General features: G+C 35.8%; 1 protein-coding gene across 2 annotated transcripts; it reads left to right on the plus strand.

Moving 5' to 3' along the window:
- Positions 1-2956: 2956 nt before the first annotated feature.
- LOC109167710 lies at positions 2957-13774 on the plus strand. Of its 2 annotated transcripts, XM_019316803.1 has the most exons (24): positions 2957-3198; positions 5484-5614; positions 5700-5784; positions 5967-6020; positions 6129-6220; positions 6300-6403; positions 6888-6957; positions 7382-7787; positions 8192-8515; positions 8605-8790; positions 9244-9339; positions 9423-9486; positions 9880-10004; positions 10363-10609; positions 10723-10868; positions 10952-11073; positions 11621-11744; positions 11845-11903; positions 12104-12197; positions 12288-12465; positions 12792-12893; positions 12981-13096; positions 13182-13241; positions 13342-13774. In XM_019316803.1, exons 1-24 carry the CDS (start codon positions 3145-3147, stop codon positions 13456-13458), a joined length of 3156 nt encoding a protein of 1051 aa, XP_019172348.1. In that variant the 5' UTR covers positions 2957-3144; the 3' UTR covers positions 13459-13774. The 2 variants fall into 2 exon arrangements, with proteins under 2 accessions (XP_019172348.1, XP_019172349.1); XM_019316804.1 differs by lacking the exon at positions 9244-9339 and having other exon boundaries at positions 10363-10610; positions 10721-10868.
- The last annotated feature ends 794 nt before the right edge of the window (positions 13775-14568 follow it).

A 14568-nucleotide genomic window follows, 5' to 3' on the forward strand; every position in this document is an offset into this window, starting at 1 on the left:
AAAACTGAAAAAAAAAAAAAAAAATGTTGATTTGGGCTAATCAGACTTTAGTGGTAAAAAATGTTCATTTGGGCTAACCACTAATCTTTAGTGGTCGCCTGAGAAAGCGACCATCTGGGTTGTCTTCTTACCGAAAAAGGCGACTCAGTGGTTGCACGAATTGCATTCTCTTTCGTTGATTCAGAACGATTGTTGGTCACTTTATTGTTGAAAATGTCGTCAAAGTTAGTCAGAATGTTGAACAAAACCCTATCAACATGTGATAGTAAGTCATTAATTAGTTTTTAGAGAAAATTTTAATTTTGACCACACAACTATAAGGGCTTTGTTAATATCATCACCTAACTTTTAAAAGTGTCAATTTAGTACCTTGAGTATGTAATTTTTGTCAATTTCGGTCACTCTGGTCAAATTGTCGATCAAATTTGACCAGAAAATTTAATCCAACATTTAGTCTAAAATCTTAGGAGCAAAATGGTATTTTCTATCCATTCTCCTAATTAGTGTTGACCGAGGGACGTGTCGGTAACCGAAATTATATCTACGCCCGACGATTGCCTGGTCCATGCCGGCGATGAGGTCAGTAGTGACGCTTCCTTCATCCCAGTTGACCTTGTACACTGCCACAGGAGCGCACGACGCCACTCCTTTCGCCGTCCCTGGCGCATAGTCGAAGTAGGAAACACCGTCAATGAAGAATTGAACTCTATTTCTTCCTTGCAAACCCCCTTCCACCTCCTTGGAATCTCCGGCATACCGTCATCTCTAAAGCTCCTAGACTCCGGCCAAACGCCAGAGTCAATCACGCCTATTATCACATCCTCTCCAAACTTCGACGCCGGTCATAGCCCAGTTCTGGAATTAAGCTTCAGAAAGTCGGCGTGCTCAAAGCTCAGGTCTTTATAAGCCGAAACAAATCCCGGAGACTTTTTCAGGGCTTCAAGTTCGCCATCCGACAACACAGGGCTAAAGCCGTGAAGCGCATAGTCGTAAGAGTAGACAAGCTTGGGCGGAGAGGAATAGCGGCCGCCGTTTATTGAATTCACGGCGGGGGAGTACCAGTGGTGGTGGCTGGCATTTAGGAGAAAGGATAGAAAAGATCATTTTGCCCCTAAGATTTTAGACTAAATGTTGGATTAAATTTTTCTGGTCAAATTTGCCGGCAATTTAGCCAGAGTGACAAAAATTACATACTCAAAGTACTAAATTGACACTTTTAAATGTTAGGTGCTGAAATTAACAAAGCCCCTATAGTCGTGTAAACAAAATTAAAATTTTCTCTTAGTTTTTAGATTTTAATGTACCAAAATACAATGTTTTTATATCTAACTGGAGGGGGAAACCCAAAAACGCCTACTACAAGCTATCAAAATTACTATGCACGTTCCTCCACCTGGGAATGCAAGACAGATCGTCTTCCAAGGCACCTCTAGCCAGAACCGGGGGCTCGGAATATATGTGAATTTCCACCGGGAGATTGTTAGAGAGTTTAGCTAAACAATCTGCTGTGCGGTTTTGCTCCCGAAGTACTGCTACCACCTGCCAGATTTCGAGCATGGTAAGTTCTTTTTTGCAGGCCTCTAAGATGTTATGTGCGGTGATGCGTGGCGACCTGCCTCCAAGCATATACTCTACCACTTCGTGCGAATCTGTCTCAAAAATAACTTTGGAAAAACCTCTGTCTATGGTCAATTGGATCCCTTTTAGGAGGGCACAAGCCTCCGCTTCTAGTGGTGAGCAGCTCCCAATAGAGTAAGAAAATCCTGTGCACCATTGTCCCTCATGATTCCTGATCACTCCCCCGCTACTGGCTCTGTTTGCCTGTGAAACCGAACCGTCGACATTGACCTTGACATAATCTTCAGGTGGTTTCTCCCAACAGAGGAGTTTCCATGAAGAGGCAGCGTGAGCATTACTGGTTTTACCGTCTTTGGAGAAAGCTAGATCGACCCCTTCGACTTGAGCCTGTATCCACTTTGCTTTGAATTGGAGTGACTTGGTTGTACCTTCAAAAACATATTCGTTCCTCCACTTCCATAGCCACCAACATGTAACGGCAAAAAGGGTGGCGGGATTGTGGGGGGTTCGGCCTCTTCCTTCATTCGAAATGCCTTTTTCTAGCCAGACTTGAAACGGTAGGGGGGCATTTCTATCATACTCGGTTCCTAGAACATTATTCCATAACATATCCGCTACGGGACATTTTCGAAGAACATGCTCCGTGTCTTCGACCGAGACCCTGCACAGCGCGCACTTATCGTCTTCTGAGAAACCACGCTTGAATCTATTGCCATTGGTCATGATTTTCTCATGGACCACAAGCCACAAGAAAGTATGAATGCGGTTCGGCACCTTGAGTCTCCATATGCTATTCCATTTCGCCACCTCGACTGTTCCAGCTGCATTTGTAGACAAATCATAAGCAGAGGCCACAGAAAAATTCCCGGACACTTCATTATTCCAACCAATTAGATCGCTTAACTCCGGGCTGTCTAGAATAATACACGCCGCCAACTTATCGCATATCTCTTGAGGTAACACTGGTTCGAGTCGGTTTCAATTCCAACCTGCCTCCCCATCCTAATACTGGGCCACCGATTTATTCAGATCATCTACCAAAATACAATGTTGATGAGTTTAATTGTTACTTTAAAAAGTTTATGCCCTAATTAACCTTTTAGATAAAGTTTAAGGATTTATTTGACATTTTCTCTTAATAAAAATAAAACTCATCAAATAACGCTATATATGGAAGTGAAGAAGGAATTTAAGAGGGGGTGTAGTATATACTATATACTCCCTTCTTGCAGTTGGCAATTGTCGTAATATAAGTGGTTCCAAATATGACCCCACAGAGACAGTTAGACCGTCCAAGCCGTTTCTTTCTTGCAATCTTCGGATTATCCTAATCGCTCGCCACGTGTCCACGTTGAATATAAAAACACCCAGCCGACCAGCATCTCCTCTGTCCAAATCCAAAATCATCAACCAAACCTGCAACCTGCCCTCTCTCTCACTCCTCTTCTCACTTTTCTCTCCCAAAGTCTAACTAAGCAGAACACTTCTCCTTTCGCTCTCCCAATTTCTCTCTCATTTCTCCAATCTCAAATTCACTTATACGATCTTCTACATACACTCACACAGATGTTCGTGAAGAAACTCGAGAGACTCGTGGAGAAGGCTTCGTTCAACAAGAAGGTCAGTACATACTCTGCTCTCTCTCTCTAAATATACGTATGAATTTGAACTTTTGTGTTTGGATCTGTATTCTGTAAATCTAAACTGAAACCGGAAGGTTTAACAGAAGATTTCTTCCGAGAGTTCTGATGAGAATGCAGCCTTTCCGTCAATTCCGTGGGATCGGAATCATCGAGTTTTGAACATTCCGTTCTCTTGCTCTTATTTTATTTAACAGTTAATTTGTTTGGTATGAAAATAGCATCCGCGTGATTAGTATTTGAATTAGAAAAATGATTAGGATTCATCAGTTATGAGTTCGATTTGAAATGATGCAACAATTCTCAAGTATCTGTTGCGTGGAGAAATAAATTACACGTACTTTAACCAGGAAAATTTTATTTAATATGATATATTGTGATTGATGATGAGTCATTGAGTCGTGAGATTCAAAACTTTTTAATTTATCTTTTTAGAAGTATTTTAAGTAATTTTATATTTTTAAAATTAAAATGAAAAAAAAAATGAAAAGAAAAGTGCGTACTGAGTTCGTGTATGCTTATGGACGTAGAACCCGATACAATTAGCAGCGTTAATGATTACATTATAGGTCAATAACCAGAATTTAAGATATCACGTGATAGTCAATGCAAAATTCGAAAATTTTATTGTGTCGAATAAAAATCATAAATGAGGGCAATAGGGAGTAGTTGGTCTTTTCAAAGGTAGCACGGTAATGGATAAGCTGGTTGACTACTTGACTGTACTATTTAGTGAATTTTCTTAGGAAATATTTTTTTACCTTTTTGTCCACCTCCTGATATAGACAAGATATAATTATTATAAAAATATAAAATAAAAGTTATTCTTTAAGTCTATTTCTCTATGTCATTGGCACATTGCTATGCGTTTCCTATTTCTCGAAAGTAAAGGTAATCGAAATGAACTAATTGGTAGGCATTAAAGTAATCTATCCGTTTTAACTTTAGTTTTTTGTTTCTCTTTTAAAACTTTACCAAACGAACGAATTATTTGTCGACAAATTATATATATATTTTCTTTAAATTGTATCAAACTTTACTAACTATTGATTAGCACTACCTATTCCAACAATTCTTTTTTTTTTTTTTTTTATAAATATTAAAGTTGATAATGTGCCTTGATTCTAAAATCTAAACTCAATAATGTTTCATAAATTCTCAATTCAACTTTTCAAGTTAAGCTAAAATAGCTGGATGCTCGAATTTTTGGAACAGGTTGTTGAATTCAAAAAATTGAACCGAATTTTGAGCTTTGAATATTTATGTTTGGTTTGAGAGGGTATTTCTAGCATCATGCCACGTGTGCCCAATGGTTCATTCCATGTGCCTAAAGATTCAAACACTAGAAACTCGTTAGGTATGTGCATATTGGGCTCCACCGGTATCTCAAAGCTTTCGGATAGAGTGGGCAATCTATCACAGGCCCACGGGGCCCATACCATTATTTAAAACCCAAGCTGCAGGCACCTGGAAGTTCGCCTGCACCGGCAAGTCATAGCATCCATAAATAATTAAATATTCTATATTCTTTTGAAAACAAAAATATTCTATATTCTATGATTCTATCGTTCGATCATTTTTACTGTAGTATTTTATAACCCAGTATTGTAGGTCTCATGTGACGAAACTAAAAATTTAGTTACCGTGGTAAAGTTATATGAATTCCTTCATTTCTTTCAAAAATTGAAAAAAAAAAAAATTAAAATGGACCTTCGACTATGGTAATTTTTTAAATTGGTCATATACTTTTTAATTGAACTCAAACTGGTTCTCCAAATATTAGATTTTAAGTCAATTTGATTATCCGTTAGTTGTGCATGGACTTGGCATCAAATTAAAGGGCAAAATAGGAAATTCAATACATATATTCCGTTATATAAAGATTTCGACTCCATTGCTGAATGTATTGAAGCTGTTGCGTAAAATTTATGATTTCCTGATATGCTCGAGAAGAATTTTGCTACCTTTGCTTAGCTTCAATTGGATTAGAGTTCTTCATACTTCAACAATTTTTTCACTAATTTGGGAGAAAAATCAAATGCGATGATAGTCTAAACATTATACAACGTAAATTTCATGTTTTGCCTTCTAATTTGACGGTCAAGTTCACGCCTAACTAACGAAAGATCAATTTAACTTAAAATTTAATAGTTAGAGGATCAGTTTAGATTCAATTAAAAGTCATATGACAAATTTGAAAAATTTCCTCTTTAAAAATTACGTTAAGTCGTTAAGGCATTTATTTTTTAACTATTTGTTTTGCAGCCTGTAGGGAACGTGGATGGTTTAAAGCCTGATGACGTAAACCCCCGTTTAGTATATCATTATGGAGTTCCAACAGGAGCTCTTCTGTTGTCTTACGACTCCATTCAGAAAATTCTTGCCATTTCAACCAAGTGAGTATTCTGCTGTTTCGCCTACTTGAATCCAGCTTAGAGTTAGTGCAAAGACCAATGCAGTAAATGTTTGGTCATGTTGCAGAGATGGCAGGATCAAAGTGTTTGGGAAAGATGGTGCCCAAGCTCTACTGGAATCTCCTAACATAGTACCAAGCAAATTCATGCAGGTAGTTATTTAATAATTAATATGAAGTATGACATATTATCCTATCAATGTCAGATACATCATCATGGTTAAGATGACTGTATTTTTTTTTTTTTTTTAATACTAGTTGACATCTTGGTATCATTGGTACATAGTATATTGCTGAGAACTCAGTTAAATTACTTGATTCTTCTTGTCTTGCAGTTTATGGAAAACCAAGGCTTTCTCATTAAGATAAATGTTGATAACCATATTGAGGTAAGTCATTCAATAGAATCCCATTCTTCTAGTTTCTCACTTTCTCATTTTCATCCATGTGTCAAAATGAATAAGTTTAATCTAATCTCTAAATATAATCATGTTCAGGTTTGGGATGTAGACCAGAAGTCTTTGTCAAATGTTCATGAGTTTAAGAGGGATATCACCTCTTTTAAAATTATTCAACATACTCCATATATGTAAGTGTTTCTGGCCTAGACATAGCCCCATAGGCTTTTATGTTAGTAATGTAGCTTTTAATTTCATGTGCTTTGACAGGTATATTGGAGATTCTCTAGGTTATGTTTGGGTTTTGAAGCTAGAAAAAGAACCATGCAATGTAGTGAAAATGAAATATCATATACCTTTTTCAGCATCTCATGGTGAGAACAATACCTAATTTCATTATTCATTGCTTATCTTTTACTATTTATTAGTTGTCTTAGATATTCTCCACCAATTACTGCTCAGTTTTTAGTCAACTAACACATTGAATAGCAAGAATATTTCTGAAATCTTTTGTAGTTAGATGCCTCAATAATTTTTTTGTTACTCAGCATTTCAGTGTGTGCATGTCTGCATGTGCACAGCTATCAGTAACTAAAATAAAGTGATTATACATGTGTAGTATCAATTACTCATCTGATTGAATATAAGTTATGAAATAAACTATATGTGATTATATGAAACTCATACATTAAAAAATTGAGTTACTTGTATGGAAAAAATTAGTAATGTCTAGTAGTTCCTTTCACTAATGGGAAAACAGCTGTGAGCTGTGTGTAATATCCCCCCGGTTGACTATCCCCAAACTCCCAACCAATGATGCAATAATTGGTATTTGACTGATATATAATCCTCATATAGGGAATTCAAATGAAGATGGGGACAATGCCATAGTTGAAATCCTGCCTCAACCTACAGCAGAAAGTAAGAGGTAGTTGCTTTTCCATATCAGTAGTTTTCTCCATTCTTACTGCAAATATTTGAACTCTTTTGTCTACCAAAATATACCACTTAACTGAGAACTTGACAGAGAGACTTGTCATTAACTTTTATGAGTGGCATTTGAAGGGAAAGTTTCTTGTTTCATTGAATTATTCTTGCTTTGAATTAAATGTTATATTATTTCCCTTTTTAACATATAATACTTTGGTAACCAAATCATGTGTTTTTTGACCAACATACTTTTTCACCATATGAGAGGTGAAAAATAGAGATTTTTTAAAAGTGACATTGCTTGAATTAACCTTTTCTCCTTTGCGTCATGAGTACTGATTTCTGGGTACGTTCAGATGAACCTCAAACATCATTTTGATAGTCAAACCCTTTTATATGTGTAAAACTTTATGTTGATGCAGGGTTCTCATTATTTATCGAGATGGATTAATTATATTGTGGGCAGTTCAAGAAAGCAAAACCATCTTTACAACTGGAGGAAATGCACTGCAATCTGTAAATCATGAGGCAAAAAAAGCAACAGCAGCTTGTTGGGCTTGTCCTAATGGAACTAAATTAGTTGTTGGATACAGCAATGGAGAAATATTTATCTGGAGCATCCCAACTGCTTCAAATTTGAAAAGTGAACAAGAATCTATCAAAGAGTCTTCTTTTGCCTCTCCAAATGCTCCTATTTGTAAACTGAATATTGGATATAAATTAGACAAGATCCCTATAGCCAAGTTAAGGTGGGCTTATGCAGATGGTAAAGCAAGTCGATTGTATGTTATGGGCTTCTCTGATAATATGATGGTGAACTTGTCACAGGTGACGTTTCTTTTTCTTTTAATTCTCAATTCTGTTCTATTTTAGTAGGGATGGTAGGTTAGTTTTCAGTCAAGAGTGGCATTTTCCTCAAATGCGTGATTTCTACAGGAAACTTCATGTAACACTGCTAGGTACCTTGAGAAACATGCTACTGCAAAGTGTGAGTTGTGTGGATACCATTTTTATGTGTATCCATTATGTGTTTATGTCATAAATAAGCATATTTATGCATTCACAGTGGCCAGATCCTGAGTTGATCTAGTACTTGTAGAACATTCAGACAGGCACCTCTAGTCTTCACATTCTCTTTATGGAATTATTGACTAATAGTAGCATATCTCTATTCTAGTCTATTATTTCGAAAATATAATAGTCAGCTGTCTCTGAGAATACTTATTTTGTAGGTCGTTTTACTGAATGAGCATACTGAATCACGCACAATTAAGTTGGGACTTCATCCACCTGAGTCTTGTCTTGATATGGAGATTATTTCAAGCTCTAAAGCACCAAGCAAGCAGAAATATGATGCATTCCTTTTGCTTGGGAAGTCAGGTGTTGTTTATGCATATGATGATAGTTTAGTAGAAAGGTACCTGCTGCAATGCCAGACCAAGTCCCCGCCTTCACTCCCAAAGGAAATATCAGTGAAGTTGCCATTTGTTGATTCTAGCATCACCATTGCAAAACTCATAACAGATAACCCATATATGTTATGGTCAGGGAATCAGGTATGTAGTTTTTCTCTGACCTGTCATATATTATATAATTTTTGCAAGGGCAACAGAAAACTTTAGCTCTCTGTTTCTTTGTTATGCAGGATTATAATTCCCTGACTAAAGATATATTTCCTCTTTTTCCATTTGAGAGGAAGCAAAAAGATAACAGTTCTGTCGAGTTTTCAAAGGCTAAGAACTTGTACATAACAGGGCATAGTAATGGAACCATAAATTTTTGGGATGTCTCATGCCCACTTTTGCTTCCAATTGTATCACTCACTCAACAGGTAATACATTATCATATGAATTTTTGGTACAACCCTTTACTACAGTTGAGTAAATTCACAATTTGAATGCCATATTCTACGGTGCATTGTGAATACCTCTAAGGCTCTAAAAGTGGTTTGGGTCTAAAATATATCTGTTCATCTGGTGTATTTACAAATAATATAATATGTGGAGGTAGCGCATTTGAAGGAACATTAGAAAGAGGCAAAAGAACTGTAGAACATTAGTGTTAAGGCCATGAGTTAGACTAGCTAATTGGTTGATAAAATAAGAGAGAATATATGGTTTTATAAGACCATGGGTTAGACTAGCTAATTGGTTGGATTCAATCTTTTGTGGTTTGGCCGATTATAACAATTAGGATGATAATGAAGCCTGTTTGATTTGCTTCAATTTTAATTTTTTTTTTTTTTTTCAAGCAAGGCCTAATGCAATATGATATCACCATGCAGAGTGAAGACAACTTTTCATTAAGTGGTGTGCCAGTGACAGCATTGTGCCTTGTCTTTGACTTACATATCCTTATTTCCGGTGATCAAAATGGAATGGTGAAGTTCGAATTTGTTGGAAAAAATATGGTAGTAGATTTTAGTGCACTAGAGCTTACTTCTAACACAAATGTGTTTTGCAGATTCGTATTTATAAATTTAAAGCCGAGGCATTTGCCCCAGACAACAGTTTTTTGTCATTCCAAGGTATGGAGCATGAGTATGAGTGAAACTTAATGTATTCTTAGGCCACTAAGTAGCTATGACTCATCCTCCCATTGGTAATTTAAGAGGATCTGTGTGGTGCCTTTATACTCCATAGAATTCCTTTTTGTGTGCATTGATAGCTTCGCCAGACAATAGATTCTTACCATATATTTGAATCACCCTTTTTGTGTACAAGTACACCCTTTCTGCTTATCTTTTCTTTGTTAAATTATCCAACTATAAAAAGAAATAAAAAAATCATGTGCTATTACTCCATTTAGGAATCTGTTGAACAAACATTTCCTGTATGTAAATGCTTCATTGATCAAATGCTTCAATAAGATGCTGCCCCTAACCTTGTATATAAATGCCTTATTTGACTCTATTCCATAGGTTCAAAGAAAGGAAGCAATCAAATTATCCGAAGTCTTAAGCTTCTGAAGGTTAATGGAGCTGTACTTTCTATTACTATGAACCCAAATTCGAAGAGTTTTTCTGTTGGGTCTGATCAAGGATACGTAAGCCTTCTTTCTTACATTTCTTCTTTTTCTTACTATTTATGCATTCACTCTTTTTTCTCTGCTATTCTCCTCTATCCTATTGGTTCAGGACTTCAGGTTATTTTGAACTGGCTGTTATTACAAGTCTGCTAGTTTCAATATGCTAAAGAATATTAGAAGTAGAATGATTTATATGTGTTGGTAAAGTACTGTTTTTGGAGGAATAGTACATTGTCTAATCTGATGGTATCAATCATACCAAAAAGTGTTAGTGACAAAGTTAATTAGTTCTTGACATCCTCGTTTCCAGGCATGCTCAGCTTTTTGTTGTTATGTTAATGCCTAAATTCGATATTTGAATTGGCTTTATATATAGGTCTCACTAATTGATATTGAGAGCCTCAGCGTATTGTATGAAAGGCATGTAGCAACTGAACTCTGCACAGGCATCATCTCTTCACAGTTTGAGACATGCAGCCTCCATGGTTTTGAGAAGAATGTTCTAGTGGTGGCTACAAGAGATTCATCAGTGTTGGCACTTGAGGGTGAGACAGGGAACATACTAAGCCCTAGTATGGTTCATCCTAAGAAGCCCTCCAGAGCTCTATTTATGCAGATTATTGGTAATTTTTTAGTATTAGAAGTGTCTAATTTTTTGACATTCGGAGTATAGTGATATTCATGGAATGACATAATCAGTAAGTATACAGTTTTCTCCTTTTCTTGGCTTTTACAGGTGTACAGGAAAATTCCAGTAGAGGATCTAGCATTCCAGATTGCATGAACACAGATAAGGGGAATTCTGATGCCTCAAGGCTACCGCTTGTATTACTCTGTTCTGAAAAAGCTGTTTATGTGTATTCCTTGGTGCATGTAGTTCAGGTAAGCAGGCAATACTTGGATATCTAACATAAATTAGGCTTGTGCACATTCTTACCCTTTTTTTCCCATATATTTATACACAGGGAATTAAAAAAGTACTCTACAAAAAGAAGTTCCATTCCTCTTCTTGCTGCTGGGCTTCCACTTTTGATGGTCCTCGGGCTGGTGTCACTCTTCTCTTTTCAAATGGAAAAGTTGAAATAAGGTATCACATTTCCTTTTCGATGGCCTTCAACAGAGATCATTAATGTGTAACAAACCATTGACACATAATTAATAGACCAAGAGCTGCTCTTTCTTGAATGCATGTCATTCAAGAATACATTTCCTGCACAGATGCATGTTCATTTAGTGATTCTGTTTGGGACCAAAGGAACCCATCACAATTTAAAATCTTGAAGTATGAATTCTTGTTAGACCTCTGGAACATCAATCTTGGACCTGTAACCTTGGAACATAAATACCATCCTTTCATATGGGAAGGGTCAGTCTTTCTTACCATAGAAAAGGAGATTAATTTTGGTGTCAAGAAATTGAATTATTAGTACCACTGTGAATTCCGCTTTACAATGTTATTAAGTTTATACGTCACTTGGGGAGGATGAAATTGCTTCTAGTTGATTGAATCTAAGCCATAACTTGTTATTTCAAATTCTCTCCTTTGTTCTCCAACTTTTCCTTCTTGCCATATTTATCAGTTGTGTAGGGATCATGTTTTTTGAATCCAGCTGACTATGTCGTAAAAACTTCAGATCCCTTCCAGAGCTATCCCTTCTAAAAGAAACATCAGTAAGAGGGCTCACAGTTTCAACTCCAAAAGCAAACTCAATTTCTGACACTTCCATATGCTCTTCGCATAGTGGTGAACTCATAGTGGTACATCAGGCTAAGTTTGATGCTTTTTTTTTTTTTTTTTTTCAATAACATTATAATGCTTGAAAGCTCACAAGAACTCTGGAAATTTCTTCTTGATAAGGTGGACAGGGATCAAGAAATGTTTTTCATCTCAATTTCAGTCCTAAAGGATTCCTACAGGTACCGAACTAAGAACTGGACATGTGATTTCTTCTACATACCTGTAATTTTGTATTTCTTTCCTCAATTTCCATTAATTAATGAGGCAGAAAGGAAAATATACCTTACCCCTTCCCTAGTTTCTTTTTCTTTTAAATGAAATAGAAATAGGCTCCATATTTGCAGTATTGCTGAATGGGCTGTTTCTTGTTCCACTATAGGTTTCTGGAACTTGCATCCCAAGTTTACGATAGAGAGATATTGGTTGAACAAGGGCCTATTTCAGCACCCATCATCCATAAAGAAAAGAAAAAGGTTGGTGTTCCTAACTTTTTGAAGTATGCAACTATGCATGATTCTATGGTACACAAATAAGAAAACCTTCAAATTGCTTTTGGGCAATAGGGTATATTTGGGTCTGTCATCAAAGGAAACAAAGCAAAGAGTCCACCCGAACTAGCAGCTGAAGATCCGCAAGAAAGTATTGAAGAATTGTCAACAATCTTTTCAGTTCCCAATTTTCCTTTAGATGCAGAGAATGATGAGAAGTTAAGCATGAATGAAGATGAAATCTTGGATATAGGTATTTCACATATGCCATACACCTTCAGTATGTTTTGCACTTTCCTATCTTGGTGCTCCCCACACCAAGCTCCTCCCCTACGTTATTACAAAATCATGTGTGATCTCTGGAGAGTGGAATCATTTTATATTGAAAAACACTTTTTTTTTTTTTTCTGGAGTGCTAATTGCAACAAGATTGTAATGTGTACTTAGCAATCTGAAATTGAAGTTCCTTTAAGAAAAACTCTTTACTTTTTATCCAGTTGAAATTTAATTTCTCAGTGTACTTTCTGTAGCTTTTATACTCATATATGTGCTGACTGGCCTTACATTTTCCTTTTGAAGATGGCATTGACATTGAAGATCCTGTAGTGAAACCTAAAGGAAATCCAATGGTTGCAGCACTAAACAAACAGAACCTTACAACTTCATTTGAAGCAATCAGAGGTTAGTTTTGGACAGGATGGCTGTTGAAATTTGTTTTACTTCAGCTTCCTTCACATGCATCTTGAACTCTTCATCTTCATGTTTCAGGGAAATTTAAGAGCTTGAAGGTCAAAAATGACAAAGTTCAAGTTACTGAATCACCGCAGGATGAGAAGACTGGTGCTGTTGATCAAATAAAGAAAAAATATGGATACACTTCAAGTGTAAGCATTCATCCTTTACATCTAGTACCAATCAAGTGCCTTGATAGTAATTGACTACAACTGAATACTCCAACCTGTAATGCAGGAAACAAGTGCTGCAGAAGCAGCAAAATCAAAGCTCAGTGAAAATTTGAGAAAATTGCAGGTACTAGTATACCCTTTTCATACTTTATCTCTCAGTTTTTGTCTTAAAATAGCAAGGATCAAGATACTATGACTACTTTTCTGGGTTGTTGGGCATGCAGGGCATCAACCTTAGAACAGCTGAGATGCAGGATACTGCCAGATCATTTTCTGCCATGGCTAAAGAGGTGCTGAAATTTGCTGGGAATGAGAAAGGAAATGATAAACCAAGTTCCTGAATCCTGATCCTCCCTCCACACACTGTCCCTTATAGTCCAATTAGTACTTGGTTGTCTTTCTTTTCCGCCTCTTTACATTTTCGCCTGCCTCTTTTGGCTCGTTTATTCAATATTTGCAGAATGCAAACCAGTATGTTATGGATGTGTTCTGTTCTGCAAAATGGTCATTATTAGTGTGCATAGTGAGCTTCTTGTTTTTTATTTCTTTGGTAAAAGCAGTGTACAGAACCACATATGTATATGCATATGTAAATTGAATCTTCCTAAAATTACATATCCTGATCTTTACTTTACAGAAAATTTATGTTTGAGTTAATAATTACGTCTAACAATTCTTATTCTTCTCATTTCCTAAAATTTTTGTATCAGTCTGTTGTGACATTTGTAATAACCTTCAATTTTCATTAGTAATTCGATGCAACATTAGTTACTCATGCATGAATTGGCTTGCCATCAATCAATTAATCATATAAAGTCATATTATATTTGATACTTGATAGTATAAAATTTGATTTGATTTGATTTTTTTTTTTTTAAAGTGATCCAAGGTGTTCGCTAGATATAAAAAAATATTCATATATAATTAAGACGGGGGTGATGGCCCCCCAGGCTCTACGCATTATGCTTCAATAAAAGAATAAAATTGGGTTCTACACTTCTACATGGCAATTTATATCCTGCACCTGCGCGCGTTGCATTGTACGCCCAGATACAAAACAATGTCGTTTCAATTTTTTTTTTTCTTTTTTTTTTTTTTTAAATTTCGCTACCCAGTGTTTGGCAGTTAATTTTCTTTTAAAAAAATTTCATGTTCAAAAATGTACATAATGTTATACTAGAATACACATGATTGTATACATGAATGTACATAATTATATAACAAAATACACACTCTTTTTTAAAAGATAATACACATAATCTAACATAATACATAATAAACATAAACTTTTTACATAATACACATCAACTCTTAACATAATACACAAAAATTTCCTGATCCGGATGTACATAATTGTATAAAAAAATGTACATAATTGTATAAAAAATGTACATAATAAAAAATATACATAATTGTATAAACAAATATACATAATCATGTCAACTTCCTAT

The sequence above is a fragment of the Ipomoea nil genome, unplaced genomic scaffold, assembly GCF_001879475.1.
Source record: "Ipomoea nil cultivar Tokyo-kokei standard unplaced genomic scaffold, Asagao_1.1 scaffold3169, whole genome shotgun sequence".
NCBI lineage: Eukaryota > Viridiplantae > Streptophyta > Magnoliopsida > Solanales > Convolvulaceae > Ipomoea > Ipomoea nil.